Source organism: Tympanuchus pallidicinctus, unplaced genomic scaffold (genome assembly GCF_026119805.1).
Source record: "Tympanuchus pallidicinctus isolate F22 unplaced genomic scaffold, pur_lepc_1.0 scaffold17, whole genome shotgun sequence".
NCBI classification, from domain to species: Eukaryota; Metazoa; Chordata; class Aves; order Galliformes; family Phasianidae; genus Tympanuchus; species Tympanuchus pallidicinctus.
In genome coordinates this window covers 8,245,159-8,265,024 of record NW_026294690.1, presented here as the reverse complement: position 1 = coordinate 8,265,024, position 19,866 = coordinate 8,245,159, and the positions used below count along the sequence as shown (strand labels likewise).

General features: G+C 38.8%; 1 protein-coding gene across 3 annotated transcripts in view; it reads left to right on the top strand.

The window, feature by feature from the left end:
• ARHGEF3 (Rho guanine nucleotide exchange factor 3) overlaps window positions 1–19,866 on the top strand; it is a 114,545-nt gene that overhangs the window by 8,766 nt on the left and 85,913 nt on the right. For 2 of the 3 annotated variants that reach the window (XM_052678982.1, XM_052678983.1), the window contains exon 2: window positions 2,134–2,229. The exons of the other annotated variant lie outside the window; for it this stretch is intronic. In XM_052678982.1, the coding sequence (XP_052534942.1) occupies window positions 2,134–2,229 (96 nt within the window). The remainder of the gene's footprint in view (window positions 1–2,133; window positions 2,230–19,866) is intronic. 3 annotated transcript variants of the gene reach the window in all.

Here is a 19,866-nt window from a genome sequence, read left to right as displayed (position 1 = left end):
CAGAGGATGGCGGGGGTTCCTGCTGCAGTGGGCAGGGGTGTCGTGCTGGGATGCTCTGTGCTGCCTGCTCCCACGCTGGGGCAGCGCCTGGCTGCTCACTGCAGGAGGGGCCGCTGGGCACAGCGATGTTTCCCATCCTCCTGCTGGTGACAGCTGAGGAAGGGTGTCCATTTGCCCTGGTTCCAGGAGGCTGCTGGGCCTTCACGTGTTTGACTGAGGAGTGAATTTGGACTTGAAGCTGTGCAGTGTTACTGATGATTTTTGATGTTAGACTGGGAATGTGAGGGGCATGGGAAGTTGGAGTTGGTAAGGTCTATTCTTCTCTGTATTACTGTACCTCATTTTCCTTGTGGAAAGTGAGGGAGCAAACTGGGTTTATTCTGTGTATCGTTTTCTCTTTGATGTGTGTCAACCTTTATTATCAGTTGTTCTGAGAGTAGTTGGAGTCACAGTAACTTGTATCATTTTTTCTGTCCTCTGCTGTTATTCCTGTTTCAACACTGAAGTCTCAATGCTGAGCTGTGTGTGGAGTGTTCGCTTTCAAGGGTGGAGAAAGGAGTGATGAAAATACTTTCTTAGTCACAGATTAAACACTTGTACTTCTGGTACGCTGCTAGCTCACCAGTGACAGTACGGGGTGTTTTATTTATTATTATTCTGGAATGGCAACCTTGTGGTTTTGAAACAATTCTTTCAGCTTCCAAGTTTGCAAATGAATGGGCTACTTTTAATCTTCCTCTGAACTTTGGGTCTTAATAGCTTGGGTGACCACAAGAGCAGATGATGTACTGCCTAACTGGCATGAAATTGCTCCCTAAAAGAGAGGAGCTTTGCAGAAGATGCTTAAGTCTGGACTCCTGCATTGTTCCTTCAGAATATCTATATGAACAACTGCCTTCTTCCTGCATTACTGAGGACTAAAGAGGCATGGAATTTAATATTTCAGTCAGGGCTGAATTGAGGTTGCTGATTTGGGGGACTTCTTTCCAGCCGTGTGCTTGCTGGGGCTCTTATATGCCCCTACTTGGACAGAATTCTGAAACAAAGGCTGATGTTCTTTTCCAAATGTGTGTTTTGTAAGATTGGCCTAACCTGTGTGCCCATGATGGGCCATGTGCTGTAGTCATCCCTTGCTGGTGGTGGCTGTGGACCCTGTTTCCATGCAGCTTGAAACAGCTTTCTAATGTTTCTTTATACCTTCTTGCAGTGGTTCTACTATCTTAACCACAAAACATGCTGTGCTTGCTATGTTCTAGTAGATTAATTAATATATACAGTTTAACTTGCTCTCTGTTAATTTGTGAAGTTTTTTTTTTTTTATCATAATGGAGACAAGGTGTGAAGTCAAATTCGGAGTCTCAAGTTCAAGAAGGCTGTTTTTTCCTTTATTTTAAAAGCAAAAAAAACCCCACACAGATAAGTGTAAGAATTTCTGTTAAGGTTATGGATCTTGTTACCAAAACAGTGTCTCAGTGTGAAATTAATCTGCTTCATCCAGAGATTGGTTGGCTCTTATCACATGAGTCATTTCATCAGAGCGTGTTTGGCCATACAGACCTCTTAGAAGCACTGTAGATTGGGAATTGCTGTTGCCAGCATTTGAATGTCTGTGCTGTTTTTGCCACTTCAACCGTGAGTGAATTGTAATTTTCTGCAAATCAGCTGAGGTATGATCTTAAGCTACTGAAATAAGGATCTTAAGTTGTTAGAATATGCTCAAAGGATCTTTAAATATCCACAATCCATTTTTTCTCCCCAGTGTTGTGTGGATCCTTCTACAACAACACCAGCTCTGACTGCTGCTCTCAATTAACATAACTGACATTATGCATGGCCCTGGATAGGGGCTTGCTGACATCAACTCTGCTGGCCTCCGTTCAGAAAAGTAAACAAAAGACAATCAGTGTTGAGTTTGGCATAACTAGCAAGTTCACAAAACTGCCAAATCCTTCTCAGTGTATTCATCCAATTAATCCTCTTGATTTAGGAGATTTACTTAAGTGAGTAAAATGCAGTGTTTTTGGTCTTAAAAGTGTTTGTACTAAGGTTGGGGTTTTCTAGTGAATCAGTAAATGCACATTCTTTACTTACATTCAGGTTTTAATAGTGGTTGTTTTTGTTGTACCTTTGTAGAAAAAAAATGAATTCTGAAAGCTCTGCGCTTACCATGAGTAGTCCTGCCTTAATAAACCAGTGTGCCAGAGGAGGAATGGAAGAAGAAAAAGTTTGGTAAGGAAGCTTTACTTCTCATTTTCTGAGAGGTTAGTGGGTGGTAATTTGGAGGGACTTTGTTTTAAAAAATAAGTTAAAGAATTGTTTGTGTTATAAATGTTTACATTAATTATTTTGTATTATTTAACAATAGAAGGAAAAAGAGGGAAGAAACTCTTACTGTTTCTGAATTCTTAGCAGATGACCATGGGACTGTCAGGGGGATGGGCAGTGGAAAAACTCCTGTTCACTTCAACAGGGCACCAGTTGTGCTCGTGGAATCTTTCACATATGGCAAATGTCTTAATCTCCCAGTGCTGTTGCTATGCTGGTGCTCTGCTATTAGTAGTAGCCCCCATAGTGCTGTACAGTTTAGAAAACAAGCTTGTGGTTTCCTGAGATTGTGGCCCAGGAGACATTAAAACGTCAATAGTTTCTACTGTTGATCAAAAATATTCATAGCGAAGGAACAACAATGAAGTTCAGTGGTAGATGTGATAAGCTCTTACACTTCAGGACAATTTCTTTGTGAAAACTGCCACTGACTGCAATTTTTAGCACCTTGTTTGGTGTTGTCATGCACAGAGCTGTGCTGGGAGGGCATTGAGGCTATTTTGGCTGTGTTACTGGGAACCCTTTATTGGGAGCCTGCTGATTTTACTTGCTGTTGTTGGGCTGAGCTAAGATTTTGTTACACTGCTTATTTACCACATAGACAGCAAACTCATACCACAAAAAAAACGTGGTGCCCATATATTTTTCTAGTCTGAGAAATATTCATTAAAAGCTCTTTCTGTTAATGAAGCAAAGAAATGCTAGCAAATTAATGTTGTGCTTCATGCTGGATGCCTTTCAAGAAATAATGCAGAATCTTGTTTGTTTGTTTGTTTGTTTGTTTGATGTGGTACTCAGGTAGCACACAGTCATAGCACTTGGGAAGTAATTGCGTTTTTAGAACTTTTCCCACTTCTGTCACCATTCCTGGAACATCCTCAGAGTCAGAAAAAATCTTCAGGTGAAGGAGAAGGATATGGAAAATGTGAGAGGTTTTCCCTGTGCTGCGCTGGGGGGTGGAGATTTGATACGTGCTGTCCTTTATCTCATATTGTTTTCTATTTTACTTGTGGTATTGAGCAATAGGATTTCATTTTCATCATGGCATTTCCTTGTAATGCTTCATGGCAGTTCTTAGTAATGTTGACTAAAATAGCAGAAGGGTACAATTTATGTTACCAGATATTAGAGCATCTCAAGTAATTGAATGGCATGATTTGTTACATGTTTAATTGACCATAAAGAAAGAGTTGCAAAATAGCAGAATTTGCGTGTCTGTTAGGTTAGGTGAGTGGTATAAAGAGCCACGTTATCACCTAGTGTAAACTGTGGGGCCTTTGGTGATTTCCAAAGAGCTTAGAATATTAAAGCCAACTTTAGGTTCATATATTTCAAATAGACTTTTCAACCTACATATGAGCCAGAAATGCTACTTGTACTTTCTCATCGTGTAAAGAAAAATCCTATTAGTTAAAATATCATGTTTGCAATCTGTGGATTTTGTTTAGTTAGGCTTCTGACTTGGGAAGCTGAATAGCAGCCTGATGCGTGCTGGCTGTAAGGGAACACGGGATGTCACTGCCCTGAGTTCTGTACTCGGTGGCTGAGCCATTCACTGTTTGCAGTAAGCATAATGGTGAAAATTTCACCTATGGCTGCATGGAACACATTTGAAGTTTTGAAAAATCTTACATGTCTAATTTTTTTTTTTACTTGTGGGGATTTTTTTACATTAGAGCTGGGTAAATGCTATTCTCACCAGCCTAATGCTGAGAAGTTTTGCATCATTATTGCATCATGCATTTATTATTTTTTATTTTCTGATTCCTCGAATGGTCTAAATTATTCAGTCAAGTCAAAAGTCTTTGCAGTGCAAAAGCCCCAGGAAAGGCCTCTTCTAGTATTTAAACCTGACTTATGATGCATGTAATGGGCTTTGATCTTGCATGAGACCTTATATTCGGGAGCCTTAGAAACAAAGGAAAGAGGAAGTAACTGGCTGATTTTCACTCACAGCCAGAAGACAAAGGTCTTTTTTTGTCATATAAATTATCACTAAACTGTGAAAAACTTAACGCTGTTTTATTTTTAAATGTGACCAATAGGCAGATACTCTTAATCTCCAGGACACAAACACTATGCAACAAATTTGTGGTGAAGCTATCAGTAAAACTTGGTATACTGTGAAGTTTTCTTAAGTGCTGTAACCAAATATATGTAAGTTGTGTGGATTTTATTACATACTTTGCTCACTAAAAGCAGGGTGCATTGGTTCAGGTGGTAGGTGTAAATTGTTTTTATTTTGTTCCATTCCCTAAGGTTGGGATCTCTCATATATTTTTGCTTTGTTTATAAATCAAAGGTGATGTTTTAACGACTGATAGTGAGCATTTTATTCTCCCAAGTTACCTACTGGATGGTATCCTGTTTTAAATAAAGCTACCATAAATTCTTTCAGCATGACATTTTTATGCTAAAGATAGATTAGAGGATAAATTATAACATAGAAATAACAGTTTATGAGATGTTTTTCTCCCCACTTATAGAGGATAGTAAAACAATAGAAGATGAAGCATAGTTGGTACTAGCTAGATAGAATTGTTAGTTCTTGGGAAGGAGTGCGAGAAGGAGCCACTCAACTTCAGTCTCACAAAGAATAATAGTGGATGTTGAGAATTCTTTGGTGTGAGTACTTTACTGACTATAAAGAATACCTCTGAAACCTTATCTGCTTTCTTTCCTTAGAGCTAATGTCAGAAAAGAATGTAATCTGATAAGTGATAGGAAAGTTTCTGAAAAATAAACAACCAAATTTGTAAGAAAGTCAGTTCTGTGGGATGCTTGAATTCAAGAAGTATCTGCTTGTAAATTTGCATGTTCTAACTAAAAATATTCATCTGTCAGTAAGAATAATCTTTATGGATTAAACTGAACTCCTACTGAGTTAAAAATATATGTTAAATAGTTCATCACTGTGGGGAGGGAGAGAGGAAGGTGAAAGACAAACGTTCCGGTTTTCCTTCTGGCAAAGAAGAGTTGCTGTGGCCATTGGAGATGTTCTCCTTGCCCACCATAGCCATGCTGCCCGTAATGCTGTGAGGCAATGAGAGCACTGCCCACTTTCCAGTCCATTCTGTGTTCTTGCTTCTGTTGGTGTCTCGGCTGAAAATTCTCTTTATTCCTCCTTCTTTCTCTCTAGTGCCAAATAAAAGATACTGCCAGTGGGAGTGTATGCTGAGTGTAACCTCTTTCCTTCAAGTAGCAATCTTCCAGGGCTGATCATCATTTCTTTTTGCAGCTGTTGGGTTTGGTTTTTTTTGAGGGGGGAAATATTTACAGAAACGTATGAGAAAATAACTCCCACTTAGAGCTTACAGGTTCTTGCTTTTAAACTTTGTGTAGTAGATGTAAATCTCTTGGATTTGCATTGGTTAGATGCAATTTGTTGGCATGAATCTGAACTACAAAACTAGCTTCTGAAAATGCCTCCTGTACCTGGCAGCTGATCAACATTTTGCTGAAGGCTGATACAGGGCGGAAGGGAAATCTCTTGAAGAACCTGGATTTCTCTTTTCCCCTCAATGATTGATATAAATTTTTGAACTCCTCGACAGTTCAGTTGCCTGCTTTTAGAAGGAAATTCTAAGTTATATTTCTGTTTCTTCAGAATTTTGCATTAGGCTTGAATAGAAATAAGCATTCAAATTGCAGAAGGAAATTTGTTACATTTGATGAGCGTAAGTGTTATATTTCTCTGCAGTTATCACTGCCAAGTGCATAAGAGAGCAAGCAATGGAAAAGTTACCTCATTTGTTTCAAAGTTGTTGAGCAGCAGAGCAGCCTTTAGTAGCACTTTGAGCTATCAAGGCCGAGAGTCAGAAAGTCAGAAAGTATTTCAGCTGTCTAAAATTAATAACTGAAACGTGTGTTTCTGGATCTCTCCCAGAGGGGGAGAGTTTGAGGTGCCTTGTTTTTCTTATTCTGTCTTCAAGGCTGATGTATTGTTGCAGGTTAAAATTGCATGAGAGTAAGTGGTAATAACACCTAAAACCATCATGGTTATTTTCCAATGATCTCTCTTCTCCTTTATGTTGTATAGTCCTTTATAAATTCTGCAACTGCATTTCATCAGTGTTTTGTATGTACTTTGTGTGGTACCCCTGCAAGATAAAGGTTCATTGGACACTCAAGCTTGCAGTGCTTCATTTGCTTCTGTGGTTTTCTTCCCCCCTAATGAATGTAATCAAGATTACAGCAGCAAAAAAATGCTGTTAGCAGGAATAGTGTGACTGCTGTAAATGTCTGATAACTGGAGGGCACCACAGCAGAGTTCATGCATAGACCAAATTCAGCTGTTCTTGGTAAGCAAAAATACTGAGAAATCTAGCTGATACTATTTATGTTATGACAGTTTGTTATGTGAGCTACAATGGAGCAACGTTTGTACAAATAAAGATGCAAGAGCCTTGAAATTTTAGAAACTACTGATTTGGCAGATTCTCTGATTCTTCATTTTGCAAATTGCAAGAAAGGAGCTAAAGATAAGAGAGCAAGTGGGAACTGTGTCAATTAATGTTGCTTAGTACGAAGCTAGCTGGCTGGCATGTTGTTTTCAAAACAAATGTGCAGGGGAATTGGAAGATATCCAGTTTTTGTTATCGTGTGTGGATTTATAATGTGCTTCCTCTAGTCTGCAAGGAATCTTGGTAGTCAATTCTGTATCTATTTACATAGGAATAAGTCAGAAAGTATTTCAGTTGTTTAAAATTAATAACTGAAACGTGTGTTTCTGGATCTCTCCCAGAGGGGGAGAGTTTGAGGTGCCTTGTTTTTCTCAGTCTGTCTTCAGTTACCCAGTTGCTTACTGAGTAGGCACCGTGCCTTTTTCTCTGACAGTTATCATCAATTCTAAAGCAAATCTCTCTGAAAATGACCTTTTTCATGAATCTTTGAATAAATGAATCTATGACTTTCAACCTTACTAAGCTAGCTAACCTAACTAAGCTATTGTTACTTTTGGCCTCTGGTTCATTCTGACAGTCTGTATATTGATGACTTGACTTTAACTGAATTGTCGGACTTTTGGTTGCTTTTTGTTTCATTGTTGTTGATTTTCTTCTGTAATGCCTATGTTCCTATAACTCTGTGGTTGTGGATGCCCCATCCCTGGAGGTGTTCAAGGACAGATTGGATGGAGCCCTGGTCTAGTATTAAATGTGGAGGTTAGTGGCCCTGCCTGCAGCAGGTGGGTTGGAGCTTGATGATTCTTGAGATCCCTTCCAGCCCAAGCTGTTCTATGATTCTGTGATTCTGTGTTTCATATTTCCTTCTGGATACTGAGATACTGGTGCTAGTCTATTGTTGGTGTGCTAAATATTTCATTTTATGTTAGAACTTGGAATCTCTGTCCTTTATGTGTGTTTCATCAGGGGTTTGAATTACAGTCATATGTTGTCTTTAAACTTGTATAGAAGTATAGTTTGCTTTCTGATAAGTTAACTGTTGAGAAATTCTTGACAGTTTGCAGCTACTAGTTTTGGTGACTTTTGGGCAAACAGCTACTAAAAGTCCAGTCTGGTTGCTAAGAACTAAAAAAACCTGTGCACTGAACTTGGGTATTACAAATAGACTGATGGTAAAACCAGCTCCATAACTGCATCCACTGAAAGAGAAAATCCTACTGTCTTAAGCAGTGTGCACCCTTCTCTAGCAGCAGCTGATGTGGTGCATATCACTGCTCTGTGTCACTCAGTGGCTGTGCAGCCCTGCTGGGAGGTATGGCCAGCTGTCTGCCCTACATGTGGCCATGTACTCGTGCCGAAGTCACAGTTTTGGACAGAGCAGTCCTTTTAGCACAGCACTGTCTGCCTGAGGGTTAGATTCTGTTACAACACATTGTACTGCTATTTAAGGAAAGAGAGAAAATGACACGGAGAGGGAAAATGATCATTTTTCATGGCGCTGTCTTTGGGATACTAAAATTCTATCCATTCACTGTGGTTGTGTTTTCAAGGCCAGAAAGAGGGAAGTACATCATGGAAGTCCAGAGGCTCAGGGATTCATGAGCTGCCTGGTTTTTCTTACTCACCTGGCCTCTACAGTTCTAAATATTAGACCAACTCTCAATAGAGGAGTGCTGAATGCAGCAGGGGATCTATGCCTTGTTCCCAATCAAATCTCATTTATGTAATTTGCTCCTTTAGTCAACTGTGTGCTGTTGCATTTGATAATAAGGCCATCAGCATTTGCCAGAAAAAAGTAGGCAGGAGAATGTTGTGTTCTGTTCTGTATTCTAGAAAGAGAAGTATTTGGGGTGTTTTCCATTTCCTTTCTCAGTGGTTTGAGTTCTTACTCAGTTCTCCTGTGTTTTCTTTGTAAAAAGGAAAACAAAACAAATCAAAACCAGCAACGGCCTTCTGTCTATGATTTTGGGTAAGTCATCCAAGGCTACGAATTCCTCAAGAGTGAAGGTTGTCCAAGAATTCACTTTTTACTTTTTCTCTTGAGTCATGTTATTTTAAACTAGTATGATCATCCAGAATGTGGGATCTATATATGAAAATATGACCCTTTTCATGTTGACTATTGGGATGAATTTGTGAAGCAATCGCTTGGGCCTGCCAGATAGCCCATCACTAGGAAAAAAATAGTCATTTTAGTCCAAATTCTAATTCTCCATCTCGACAATCCAAACCATTTAAAAATTATTTTAATGGGATCCAGTTCCTTATACTTTTTGTAATTCTGGATTTTTGTTCTGAGCAATTAGTAATGATTTTTTAACTTAGTGGTAGTTATCTGGAAAAGCTTGTGTGAGTTAAAATAAATGCAAACTTTTGTCAGCAAAGAAAAATAATATTTCTTATTGTTAGAAATGACTGTGGAAAACAGTAATGCTCTTCTTGGTTTTTTCGTTGCTTGGTGCTTAGCTGTTTCTCTAGGCAAGGGAAATGGTGTACTGTGGAAAAAATACTTAATAATGCCATTATTTGCCATCACCTTTGTTGAGCCAATAGTGTATAGAGCTGTTCTGTGAATTAAATGGAAACAATTTTGATTAAAGTGAATGTCCTTTTGGGAAAGCCAATTTTTGTGTAGCACAGCCTTACAAGTAGCTGTTTAGCACAGAAGGTGAAAATCTGCAGTAAGGAGCAGGGCATATAGTGATCAAGGAAGTAGGGAGCTGCAGGGTTTGGTCACTTTTCTAGGGCTTCTTGCCAAAGCTACAGATTTTCTGCTAAGATAGAAAACTTTAATGGAAAGAGAAACCTCAAAGAAATTGACTGGATTCATACTTCTGTAATTAATCATAATGAAAAAAAACCCAAACACGTGAGCTCAGTGGATAAAACCCTCCTTTTGATCTTTATTTTCAGTGCTGCTTCATACGTATATCCTGGTATGCTTTTTTCCTAGGTTTTGTAAGAGCTCTTTAGGTTAAGCATTACTATTTTGAAAGAGTAGAAAAAGATTTCTGGCTTCAAAGATATACATGCAGCATGTAGCTATGTGATGAAAAGAAAGAAGTGGGCTTGTGTAGTGGTTCAGTATGGGTTTGTTATACAAATTTGACTTCAATGGATGAAGCAATATGAATCTATAAGGACTTGTGAAGCCAGCACAGGAATGGTGTATGCCTACTTCAAAGACATTTTTCTTCTTAGAATTGAATTGTTGTTGTCAGTTCTTAAGTGTTGTACACAACATGTCACAGAAAGATGAAATTGATAAAGTGAGAATGCATACTTTGTTTAATAGTGTGAATGCTGTTTAGTTCCGTTTCCTTCACTAAGACTAATTCACTGCAAAACTAACCTGGGTGAATTTTTAAGAAGAGTGAAACTTTAAAGCTTTTCTGCTGAGAAGAAGACCAGAGTGCTGAATGCCAAGAAGTTGGTTGTCCTACCTCGAACACTCTGTTTTCTTAGGGAGCATGGCCTTATTTTATGTCAGAGATGATGGAAATAGAAATATGAAAGCATGGAGAAAATGAAGGACATACTCAGTGGCTAAAGACCAGAAATACAGGTTAGCACTTAAAACAGGAAAGTGTGTGCCGTGGGAGGAGGGTAGGAAGGTAGGTTTTTGTTTAGTATCTCCGTTGCGATGCTGTCCGTTCTGTCCATTCTGTCCATGCACAGTGGTTTCACCTCCCAAGGCTGAGCTGCAATATCAGTTGCCAAGCACTTTTTCTCACTTCTGTAACTCTAGGTTCTTAACAGCTGTTGCTGAGCTAAGCCTATTTTTAGTCACTGATTTATTTAGGACCACCAGGTTTACAATTATGTAGCTAGCTTTTAATGTGATTTTATTAATGGTTCTACAGTGAAGCTCTGCCCAGAGGCTAGGTATCAGATCACTCCAGGAACATATAGGTTATGTTAATTTTTGTTGATTTTTGTTTCGTCTGAGCTTTAAAATTTGGCAGCTCTTTGATAAAGCAGAAGCAGTTACTCTGAGCTAGTGTGGAAACCATGTTTGAAGCACAGTACTTCTTAAAAAATCATCTGTTTTAAAACCAGATAGAAATAACAGATTCAACTGAGATTCAGAAGGCCCTTGAACTGACGTGTCTGGGACTTGCAGTGTAAATAGAAGATAGGAAGACGCTGATGAGCAGCTGAAAGTCTGCATTTTCACAATGAAGTAGTATGCAAATTCTGCGTGTTAGGTACTCACCTGAGTGCAGATGGTTTCTTTCACATCACCTTTAATGAAAATCGGAATTATTGCGTACTGTAGCTTAAAGAAAGTCAAGTACTCCAGCTGACTTGTAACTTTTGTGGGAAGTAAGGTTTAACGACATAAATCATCATAATTCTGCTGCAGCTTTTGCCAGCTGCTAACTGATGGAGGAAGAATTATGCCTATGGAATTAGAGCAAGGAACAGAAACAGGTTTAACAACTTTCACTGTTTCTCCTGTATCTTTGTTCTGTCAGTAAAAATGAGTCATCCTGAAGAACTGAATTAAAATGGCTCCAGTCAAAGTGCAGTTCAGCTGCAGATGGTAGTGATTACAGGAGGCGCGTACACGTTCGGAGAATACAGTGCTACAGTGTTTTCAAAAAGGAAGTCTCACAGATTGCAGATTAACACTGTAGGTAGTTAAATCTTATCTGATCTTATTTTGAGAGGCCCTGAATTAGCTGATATCTAGTAATATCTCATTGCATAGACAGGGAATACTCTTTCTGGAAAATCTAAGAGTATTCAGGATATTTAACGTAATCTGACAATGATGCCAGACTATTTTAATAAAGCAGACCAATATTTTCCAGCACATTTTATTGGTTTTAGTAATTTTTTTAGATTACTGCTTTCTAACTGAACTTCTCTGGTTTATTTCTTTTTCTTCTCAAAAAGGGAGCAGTAGAATTGGAAATTGTTATGAAGGGATGATTTGCACTGGGACTTGCTGCTTGAGAGCCAATCACTTGAAGGAATTGAATCTTTATCGAAGAGAGCACTGAGGGTGTGAGTCATATCAGCTTCTATAGCACATGCAGAAATGGTGAGAGATGACAAATGTTGAAGTGGTTACGGGAACAGTAGTTGCCAGCTGCTGACTGAAGTCTCATGCAGACATGAAATGGGCTTTGTAATGGAAGAAAATATTTCCCAGAGGCAAATGCGAATTTAAACATGTGCTCAGGCATCATGTCTTAACAAACAACAGCATAACAAAAAAATTTACTATGGGTTTTATTTCCTCATCGTGGATGAGATTAAAAAAATCTTGACTGCAGTCTTCAGGAAGGTTAAGCTTGTTTGCTGGCCAGCATGTGAATCCCACAAGATGGCAGGCTTGATCTGCAAGTGATGAGAAAGGCTGTTTTCTCTACCAGACAAGTAGCTCTCTGTGCTGGGAACTCATCAGATTGTGGTTTGTGCTATTGTGTCCCGTGTCTAACTCCCCAGATTTATTCTAAGACTAGAAAAAAGACATAAGCAGAGCTGCAGTTTCACTGAGATATAGCTAAGGCTGTTGTTTGTAGGTAGTACTTAGTATTTTTTTTCTTTGCAGAGGCTTTATTTGTTCTTTGTTGGTGAACGATTCCTGAAGAAAACTACCATTTGCATTACGTATGCACGGTTCTGTTGTTTCTAGGTCATGTTTTAAATTGTGTCTACTATTACATCTCTTGAAACATTTGCTACATGCTCAATTATGATTGTGTTATATTTTTATTACTGTGTCATTCTTTGTATTGCTCCTAGCTTTGGGAGTGTTAGAACAAACATTTCTGAAATCCTGTGCTGGTTCCAATTCAATGTCAAGTAAAAGGTAATGCCATCTTTGGGCTGCCCTCTGTGGTATTTTGTTTATAAATGCATATTAGTGAGTGGACTAATGGCATAGTTTTTATACTCTGACATACAAGTAAATGGAATGTTCACAAATCAGGAGACTGAAAATATGGCTGGTTTTTAGAGCTGAAGAGTGTTGCAAAACTGTAATTTTGATTACTTAGATGTAAGGTAGAGCTAAAAAAGAATGATCAGCCCATCGGTTTCTTCTTCATGCCTTACAGATGGGGCATATCAGTAAAATCTAGAAAAAAGGTGTTTAATATGAGATATGAGAGTCACTTTGGGCTTTTGGTGTTAGTCACTCTTTTGGGTGGTATAGTAACCCCTTAACTGAGAAGCTGGGTCTGTATGGTTTTAAGTAAAGGACCCAGGTGTCCCATTTTGGCATGTTATGAGTTTTTCTTTTTTCCTCTGTCTATGAGAAGAATGTGTGCTGACAGGTGATAAATAACACACAAGCATGGTGATGAGACTTGGATCACCAGTGTAAATAACTGATAAACATTGTGGAAGGAGGCCTCAGCATCCTTGAACAATGTTTTGGTCACTTGCCATCTGAAGTTGTGGTTGTGGCAGATGAGAACACCTTCAGTGCAGTCGTGCGAGCATAAATTAATCAGCATAGCTTATACCAAAGGTGGAATTTGCCATCAGCCTTGATTTTTCTTTTGCAGCTTTCAAAGCTCGTGCCACTCAGATCCACTTGCTACATTTTCTTTTCCTTCTCTAATACCATCTGAAAAACTACAAAAATTGCAGAAATAATAAGAATTTACCTTTGCAGTATGTGAGACATGGTTGGTAAAGTAGAGAAAAAAAGACTTTTTCCCCTCTCCTTCATTACATTGCATTAATGTTAAAAATAACTTGTTTTAATAGAAAACTCGCAGCGATGATATATGTAATATTTTTGGGTTGTCTTAATGCATGTAATTATGGCTAAATTGCAGTGATGATGTGATACTTGTACCATAAGCTAAAAATGTTTAAATATATATAGAAAGAATTGCATGTTGTAGCAGAATAGATAACTGAGATGGTGGGTTTTTCATTATCAGTGTTCCACAGGACCGTCCCTTGAACCCTCCACTGTGTGCTTCAGCATGTCACCAAATCTGATGCACATGCTATGTATGGTGTAGGAAAAATGCTCCATTTTAAAAGATGTCACTCAGGTGGACGCAGTCTGTCAGTGCTGTTTGTTGTATTACATCTGAGCTAATGGAGGAACGAGGCAATGCTTTCCTGGCTCTGTTGAGGGGTTGCAGGATGCGATATGAAACAGATGGCACTGGTGGTACTCACGGAAGACCTCATCAGACATGTATGAAGTTGATGGTTCTTTGCTTCTTTTCTCTCTTCTGCTAATCTGCCCCATCTCAATTAACTGCTATTAATACTTTAGGAATAATTAACCCTCTGTGGACCTTTACTCACTGTGAGCAGTTAGCAATGTCTTCAGCTAGGTGTGCCACTGTGTTTCAAAACACACCATTTCTCTGATAATTGAGTGATGTTTTCCAGGCTTTTGTAGCGATTGTGTATCTTACAAGTTATACCAATATTGCCCTTTTGACCATGGGGATTTTCTGTCATTTCTTTAATGGAGGGTAAAGAAATTATCTGTAAAGGCAAAAGTTGGTATTTTATTGAGTTTCTACGTATCAAATGTAGAATGGTATGAATTTCTTTTAACTGTTTTGAAGCAGCTGGGCTCTGAGTGGGTGTGCAATGCGCTTGCTACAGAGAGTGTCAGTATCTGTGATGTGTTTTAAAATGTAGAAAGCAAATCCCAGTGATCCACTACTGCTAACCATCTGTTTTCTGTCACTTTGCTTCTCTCTTAGAGCTTCTTGTCCTTGTTATGATTTCCTTTGGTCTGAGACTCCACTCATTGCTCATATAAGCAGTCTCTATTAGTTTGCATAATCGTTCAACATGGAATATGGTAGAGCATCTGATAAAAACTCTTGCACTAATAAGGCAACTCTTTTTTTTTTTTTTTTGTGATTATACGTTGTTAGTTTGCTTTCTGACTGTAGAGGGAGCTGGTGATAAAGTCTTCACCTAAAACATACCATGCCTCTATGGTAACAGCTGAACACTGCAGTATTAGGAAACAAAAGACCAAAAACAAAAATTATTTTAACTTAGTCTTTCCTTTTTGTGGGATAAGTGAAGAATGGAGAATATGAGTTGGTTAAGTGAGAGAGATTTTCCTATGGATCCTGAACATTTCTAGAGATAAGTGTTGTAAGAGGATTATTTGAGTACATCGCTTTCAAACTGGATACTTTTGGTCATCTGCAAATCTCTTATATTCAAAACACAGCTTTCCTGTTGTAAAGAGTCATTGTATTGCCCTAAAACTACACAAGGAAAGCCCCAGCTAAATCTATAGGTTTGTTTCTTCTGATGTGGAAAAGAAGGCACTGACTATCCGTGATAGTTCACACTGATACAGTTATGAACGTAGGCTTAAAAGTAATGCATGAATAAAATAAGAATGTTGAGAGTTATTGAATGCCTGCTGTTCAGATGTTTCAGAATACTCACTAGTACTTTTTAGATGTGTATCTGTAAATGTGTGCACACAGCCATGTATGGACGTAGGCTTTCAAATTCTGGAGTGCTGATGATAGGTAACAATTTAAAACATGGCTTTGGAAGCTATGTTTAAAAAAGGAGATTCAATTACTGCTGTTCTTTTTTTGTGGAGGAAGTTTTGTTTCACTAAGGCTCTCATTTACCCCCGGTGCTCTCAGTTTTTTTCTTTCTGTCTTCCTCACTGGACAGTAAGATAAAGATGGCTCTATTTTGAAAACTGTGTCATAGTTTTGTGTTTCACGGATTGAGACACAAGTTGTGTGTGACCAGGTGATTTAACATAAACTGCACCCCATTTTTTAAAAATAGGAATCCTTTAAATGTACTGTTATAACTTTTTTTTTCTCTGCAGTTCCATTAGATGCATTCACATCTGAAACCTTGTATTGTATTATTATATTTGTATATATTATTTTGAAAGATCTGTTAGGCAGAATTGAGCCCACATAGAACTATTTCCCCCTCCTCATAAAATAGCAGGCATTATTTCTGGAGCAGTCCCATACTGAACCAGCTGTGGAGCCTGTGTAATATCATCTTCCTGATCAATTCCTGTGGGAGATGAAGGTATCCAACAGTTGTTGGTCATTATGTGGTGAATCCAGAGATAAAAGGGTATTTATTTATTATGGTCTTAATGTTATGTGATGTAAACTGTTTTGTTTTTTTTTTGTTTAATCTGCAGCTCACCTGGCACAAGCCAGTGTTTTTCTGATCGTGGATTCTGTAACAGAATAATTAATTGATTTTCCTGCATTTCATTTCAAGTCAGATTTGAAATAAATCTCAAACTTTTTCTCATGCTGATTTGTATTTTGTTATATTAAGCAGATCTTTTAAGCAAGTGTGTGTTCATCGTTTGCAGCTTGGTTTAAAGTAAAAACCCCAATTCCTTATGACTGAACTCCAGGAGAAGGGCACTTTGGAAGGAAGGTTCTTTCATGAATTACAATAGATGGGCTCCTTAGTACCTGTCCATTCAGGGTCTTTTTGTTTCCAGTTTACTGGAATAGGTAAGTCGCCAGGAAATTTGAATTGATTTTGTTGTATGGGATTTACAAATGAGGATTTCATTTGTCGATGAAGATCATTTGTGAGCAGCTCATAGAGCACAGTGACAGAAAGGTGACTGTGTTACAATTTTCTGTTTTGCACAGCAGGGGGCTACACGAACCAACAGCACATGAATAGATGTCAGTTGCTTTGTCTGTGGGGACCATGAGTGAATCATATCTTAGTTTCAGTTCAGGCTTAGCCAAACTTTTTTCATGTACTGATGTTTGTCCATTGGTTTGGAGAACTTAATAGTATTGCAGTACTTGATTTCATGGTACTTTTTAGGTATCTGTATCAAGATATTCTTCATTTCCACTTTGAAGGTTGTTTCTGTGCAGTTTTGCTCATAGTGTGCATGTAAGCTGTGTATGTAAGGCTGGGCTCTTTGACTTGCTGTGTCCTGGTCTGTGTCTGTGCTACACATAATTTTCTCCTGACAACCTGAGGATATAGAGTAGAGCACTGCTATTACATCTTATTTCTGTTTTACAGCTCCCAAATAGCTTATTTACAACAAGAGAAGTCTGTGCACTGCACTTCACAGAACTGCGTGCAGTGTTTGTTGTCATAACCGGAACAGTTCTCTCGGATTGATACGACACAGAGGAATGGTTTGAGACTGAAAAAGGGAGATTTAGGTTTGATGCCAGGGAAAAATTTTTACTGATAGAGTGGTGAGGTGCTGGCACTGCTGCCCAGAGAGCTGTGGGTGCCCCATCCATGGAGGTGCACATGGCCAGGCCAGATGGGGTCCGGGGCAGCCAGCCCATGGCAGGGGTTGGGGATGGGGTGGGATGTAAGGTACTGTCCAACTCAACCATTCTGTGGCTCTGTAGTATTCCTCTGTTAATGTGGCGGCAGCTTCATACTACTGGAGAAGCTGTTCCTGCCTCTTTAAGGCCAGTGTCCTCAAGTGTTCTTGTACTTTTTTTTCCCCCTAATGACCAGGACCTGTATGATACAGTCAGTTTTATTTTCCCTTTCCACGTTCCTGCTTTGAACTCTAAATTTCTGGCGTCTATATTTAACAGAAGTGAATGTGTGTTATCAAGCTCCATCAAAGATCTTGAGTGTTACTTCCTTGTCCATTTCAACTTGAGCTATTTTAGTGATCCAAGAAATGTTTTTTGCCCAGTGTGTAGTCTGTGGCTGTATCTTCTGCCAAGGTACTGATAGTCCCAGAAAACATTTCATTCATCATCAGTTAACAGTTGGTATAGGATTTAGCAATTGCTAAGTGAACGGATGAGGACAGTAGTCTGGTAAGATGACAAGCTGTTTTTCCCCTGAGAAAGCTGCTAACTCTTTTTCTCAGCCTGATATAGCAATGTAGAAATTGATCAGATAAACAAAGTTCGTGTAGTACAGAGCTAAATTTGTGATCACTGTAGGTGCTCATTATCTTGCTTTGCTACAAGATTTGTGAAATGGAGAATTTTAACAAAGCATGTTCATTTTCTTTGCTGCCATTGTTAACTTGTGTAGGAAGGTAAGCTCACTTATTTAATGTACCTCTATTTGAAAGTCAAGTATCTAGAATTTCTGGTTCTTTACATGGTGACTGACACACTTTGAAACTGCTGTAAGAGTGGAAAGGATTGATCAGGTTTCCATTCAGAGACGATTTGAAAATAGTGCAGTGTTTCTCTTCTACATTTTGTTTTCACAGTAGTCAAATTTAGAATGAGCATCTTAAAATCCTTTGCTTACTGACTCTGAAGCAACCTTCACAAGGCATTTGGGTAATGCCCTTTGTACCGCGCTTTGCCTTTCGGCTGGTGCTGAAGTGTTCAGGCAGTTGCACTGGATGATCTTTGTGGGTTCCTTCCAGATGAACTCTTCCACTCTGTATCATGTATCCTTCATCAATATCAGACACAGTGTTAATGCATTTCCTTTGTTTTAGGTTTAATGCTTAATATTTTTCACTTACTAGTAATTTAAAACTTTTCTCTCTTGAGAACAGTCTTGTGACTTTATAAACTCAGAAAAAAACATTGCACTTCTTAATTAATCTTTCTCAGTAGGAAATAAGAGGGAGTAGGAGTTGGAAGATGTGAAACCAGTTACTGTGCTTTTCAAGGTAGGAAAGTCAGATTTGCAGGAAGGCGTACAGGTGTGGTTTAAAGAATGCATAGTTTCCGCAGGAAATGGTACATGACTGTGCTGTCTGGGTCTTGCTTGCAACTTTACTACTGTCCATTTAAAAAGAAGATTCCAAAAACATAAGGCATAAAAATGATAAAATCGAGTTTTATCATAATTGCTTATGGATAGAGATGAGACAAATGAGCTCAGTCTCTGCAAGAAAGGCTGCCAGAGCAAGGCCATTTGTGGCAGGAGACTAATGGTACGTGTGTTACTCTAAAGTAACCGCAGCCTTTTCATGGTAAGGGCCTCACAGAGGTGACGAGATACAGTGTGCTCAGAGGTGTGTGGTGGAGCACAGGGCCTGCTTCCACAGCAAACCAGTTATCATCTGCTCTGACCCTTGCAGAGTCTCTTTGGGTGTGTGCACATGGCTGTGAGGTGGTGTCTGCTTGCAGAAAGGTGATAGACATGCACTGCCATTGTGTGTGCTCAGAGCTGGATCTGTTCTTTATGATCCAATTCAGGCTGCAAAATCATATGCTATGCATAGAGTGATGCTTGCTACTTCACTTGATTTCATTGCCATCTTCCCCTCTTAGGAACGAGAAAGCAGTTTCTTAGCATTTGTTCTTCACAAAGAGCACATGCTACAGCTTTAGATTTGTGAGGCTGTCATTGCTACACCACTTCTCCCATTGGATTGACTCATCAAATCACTCTGTACCTATTCTGTTTTGAAGTTGCCAAGATGGGAAGATCTGAATGTAGAGATATCAGACAGATAACACTGCTGAGGAATACTGCAGCATCGCTCAACTGTTCAATGCAAAGGACCGCTGTATTTGAAGGCAGAGATGAAGTTAAGCTTTTTGTATCTGTTTTTGCTTTGTTTGAAAAATTGTTGTACAGAAACTTATTAATCAAGAGATAAAGCATAAATAGTTGGAAAAAATCCGACAGTTTGGCTACAAAAACATATTATACAGTGAAATAAACTTCAGAGAAATCAGTATATTCACTTACCTTATTTTCCTGTCACTCGGATGACTGCCAGCAGTAGTGCTGTTATCATTGACCATAAAGGAAATCATAAATAATTATTTTCTCCATAATCATTGATCAAATTAACATCTGTTTGATTTCTTTCCTTGTGGCTTAAGACTCTTCAGCTGCTATAGGAAGCAAGTATATTGTCCTGGTGTTCTGGTGCTTCCTGTATTCATATACAGATTGCAAGACTGTTTGCTAGGCTTTTGATTTAAGAACTTTTCAGTTTTTAAAATGAAATAGAGCAACGTATTTCTACTTCTCTACCTAAGCCTGATTAATATGTAACTCTTTGAAACCCAGTTATATTAGATATCAACAAGTGCATAAGAGGAAAGATAAATATACCTTAATTTTGTGGAATCCTGGAATGGCTCAAGTTGGAGGGAACCTCACAGATCATACAGTTCCAGTACCCCTGGGCAGGGGAGCAGTTATCCCTGGGGTATTCTACCCCTGACCTGGAAGGCTGGGGTGGGGAGCAGAA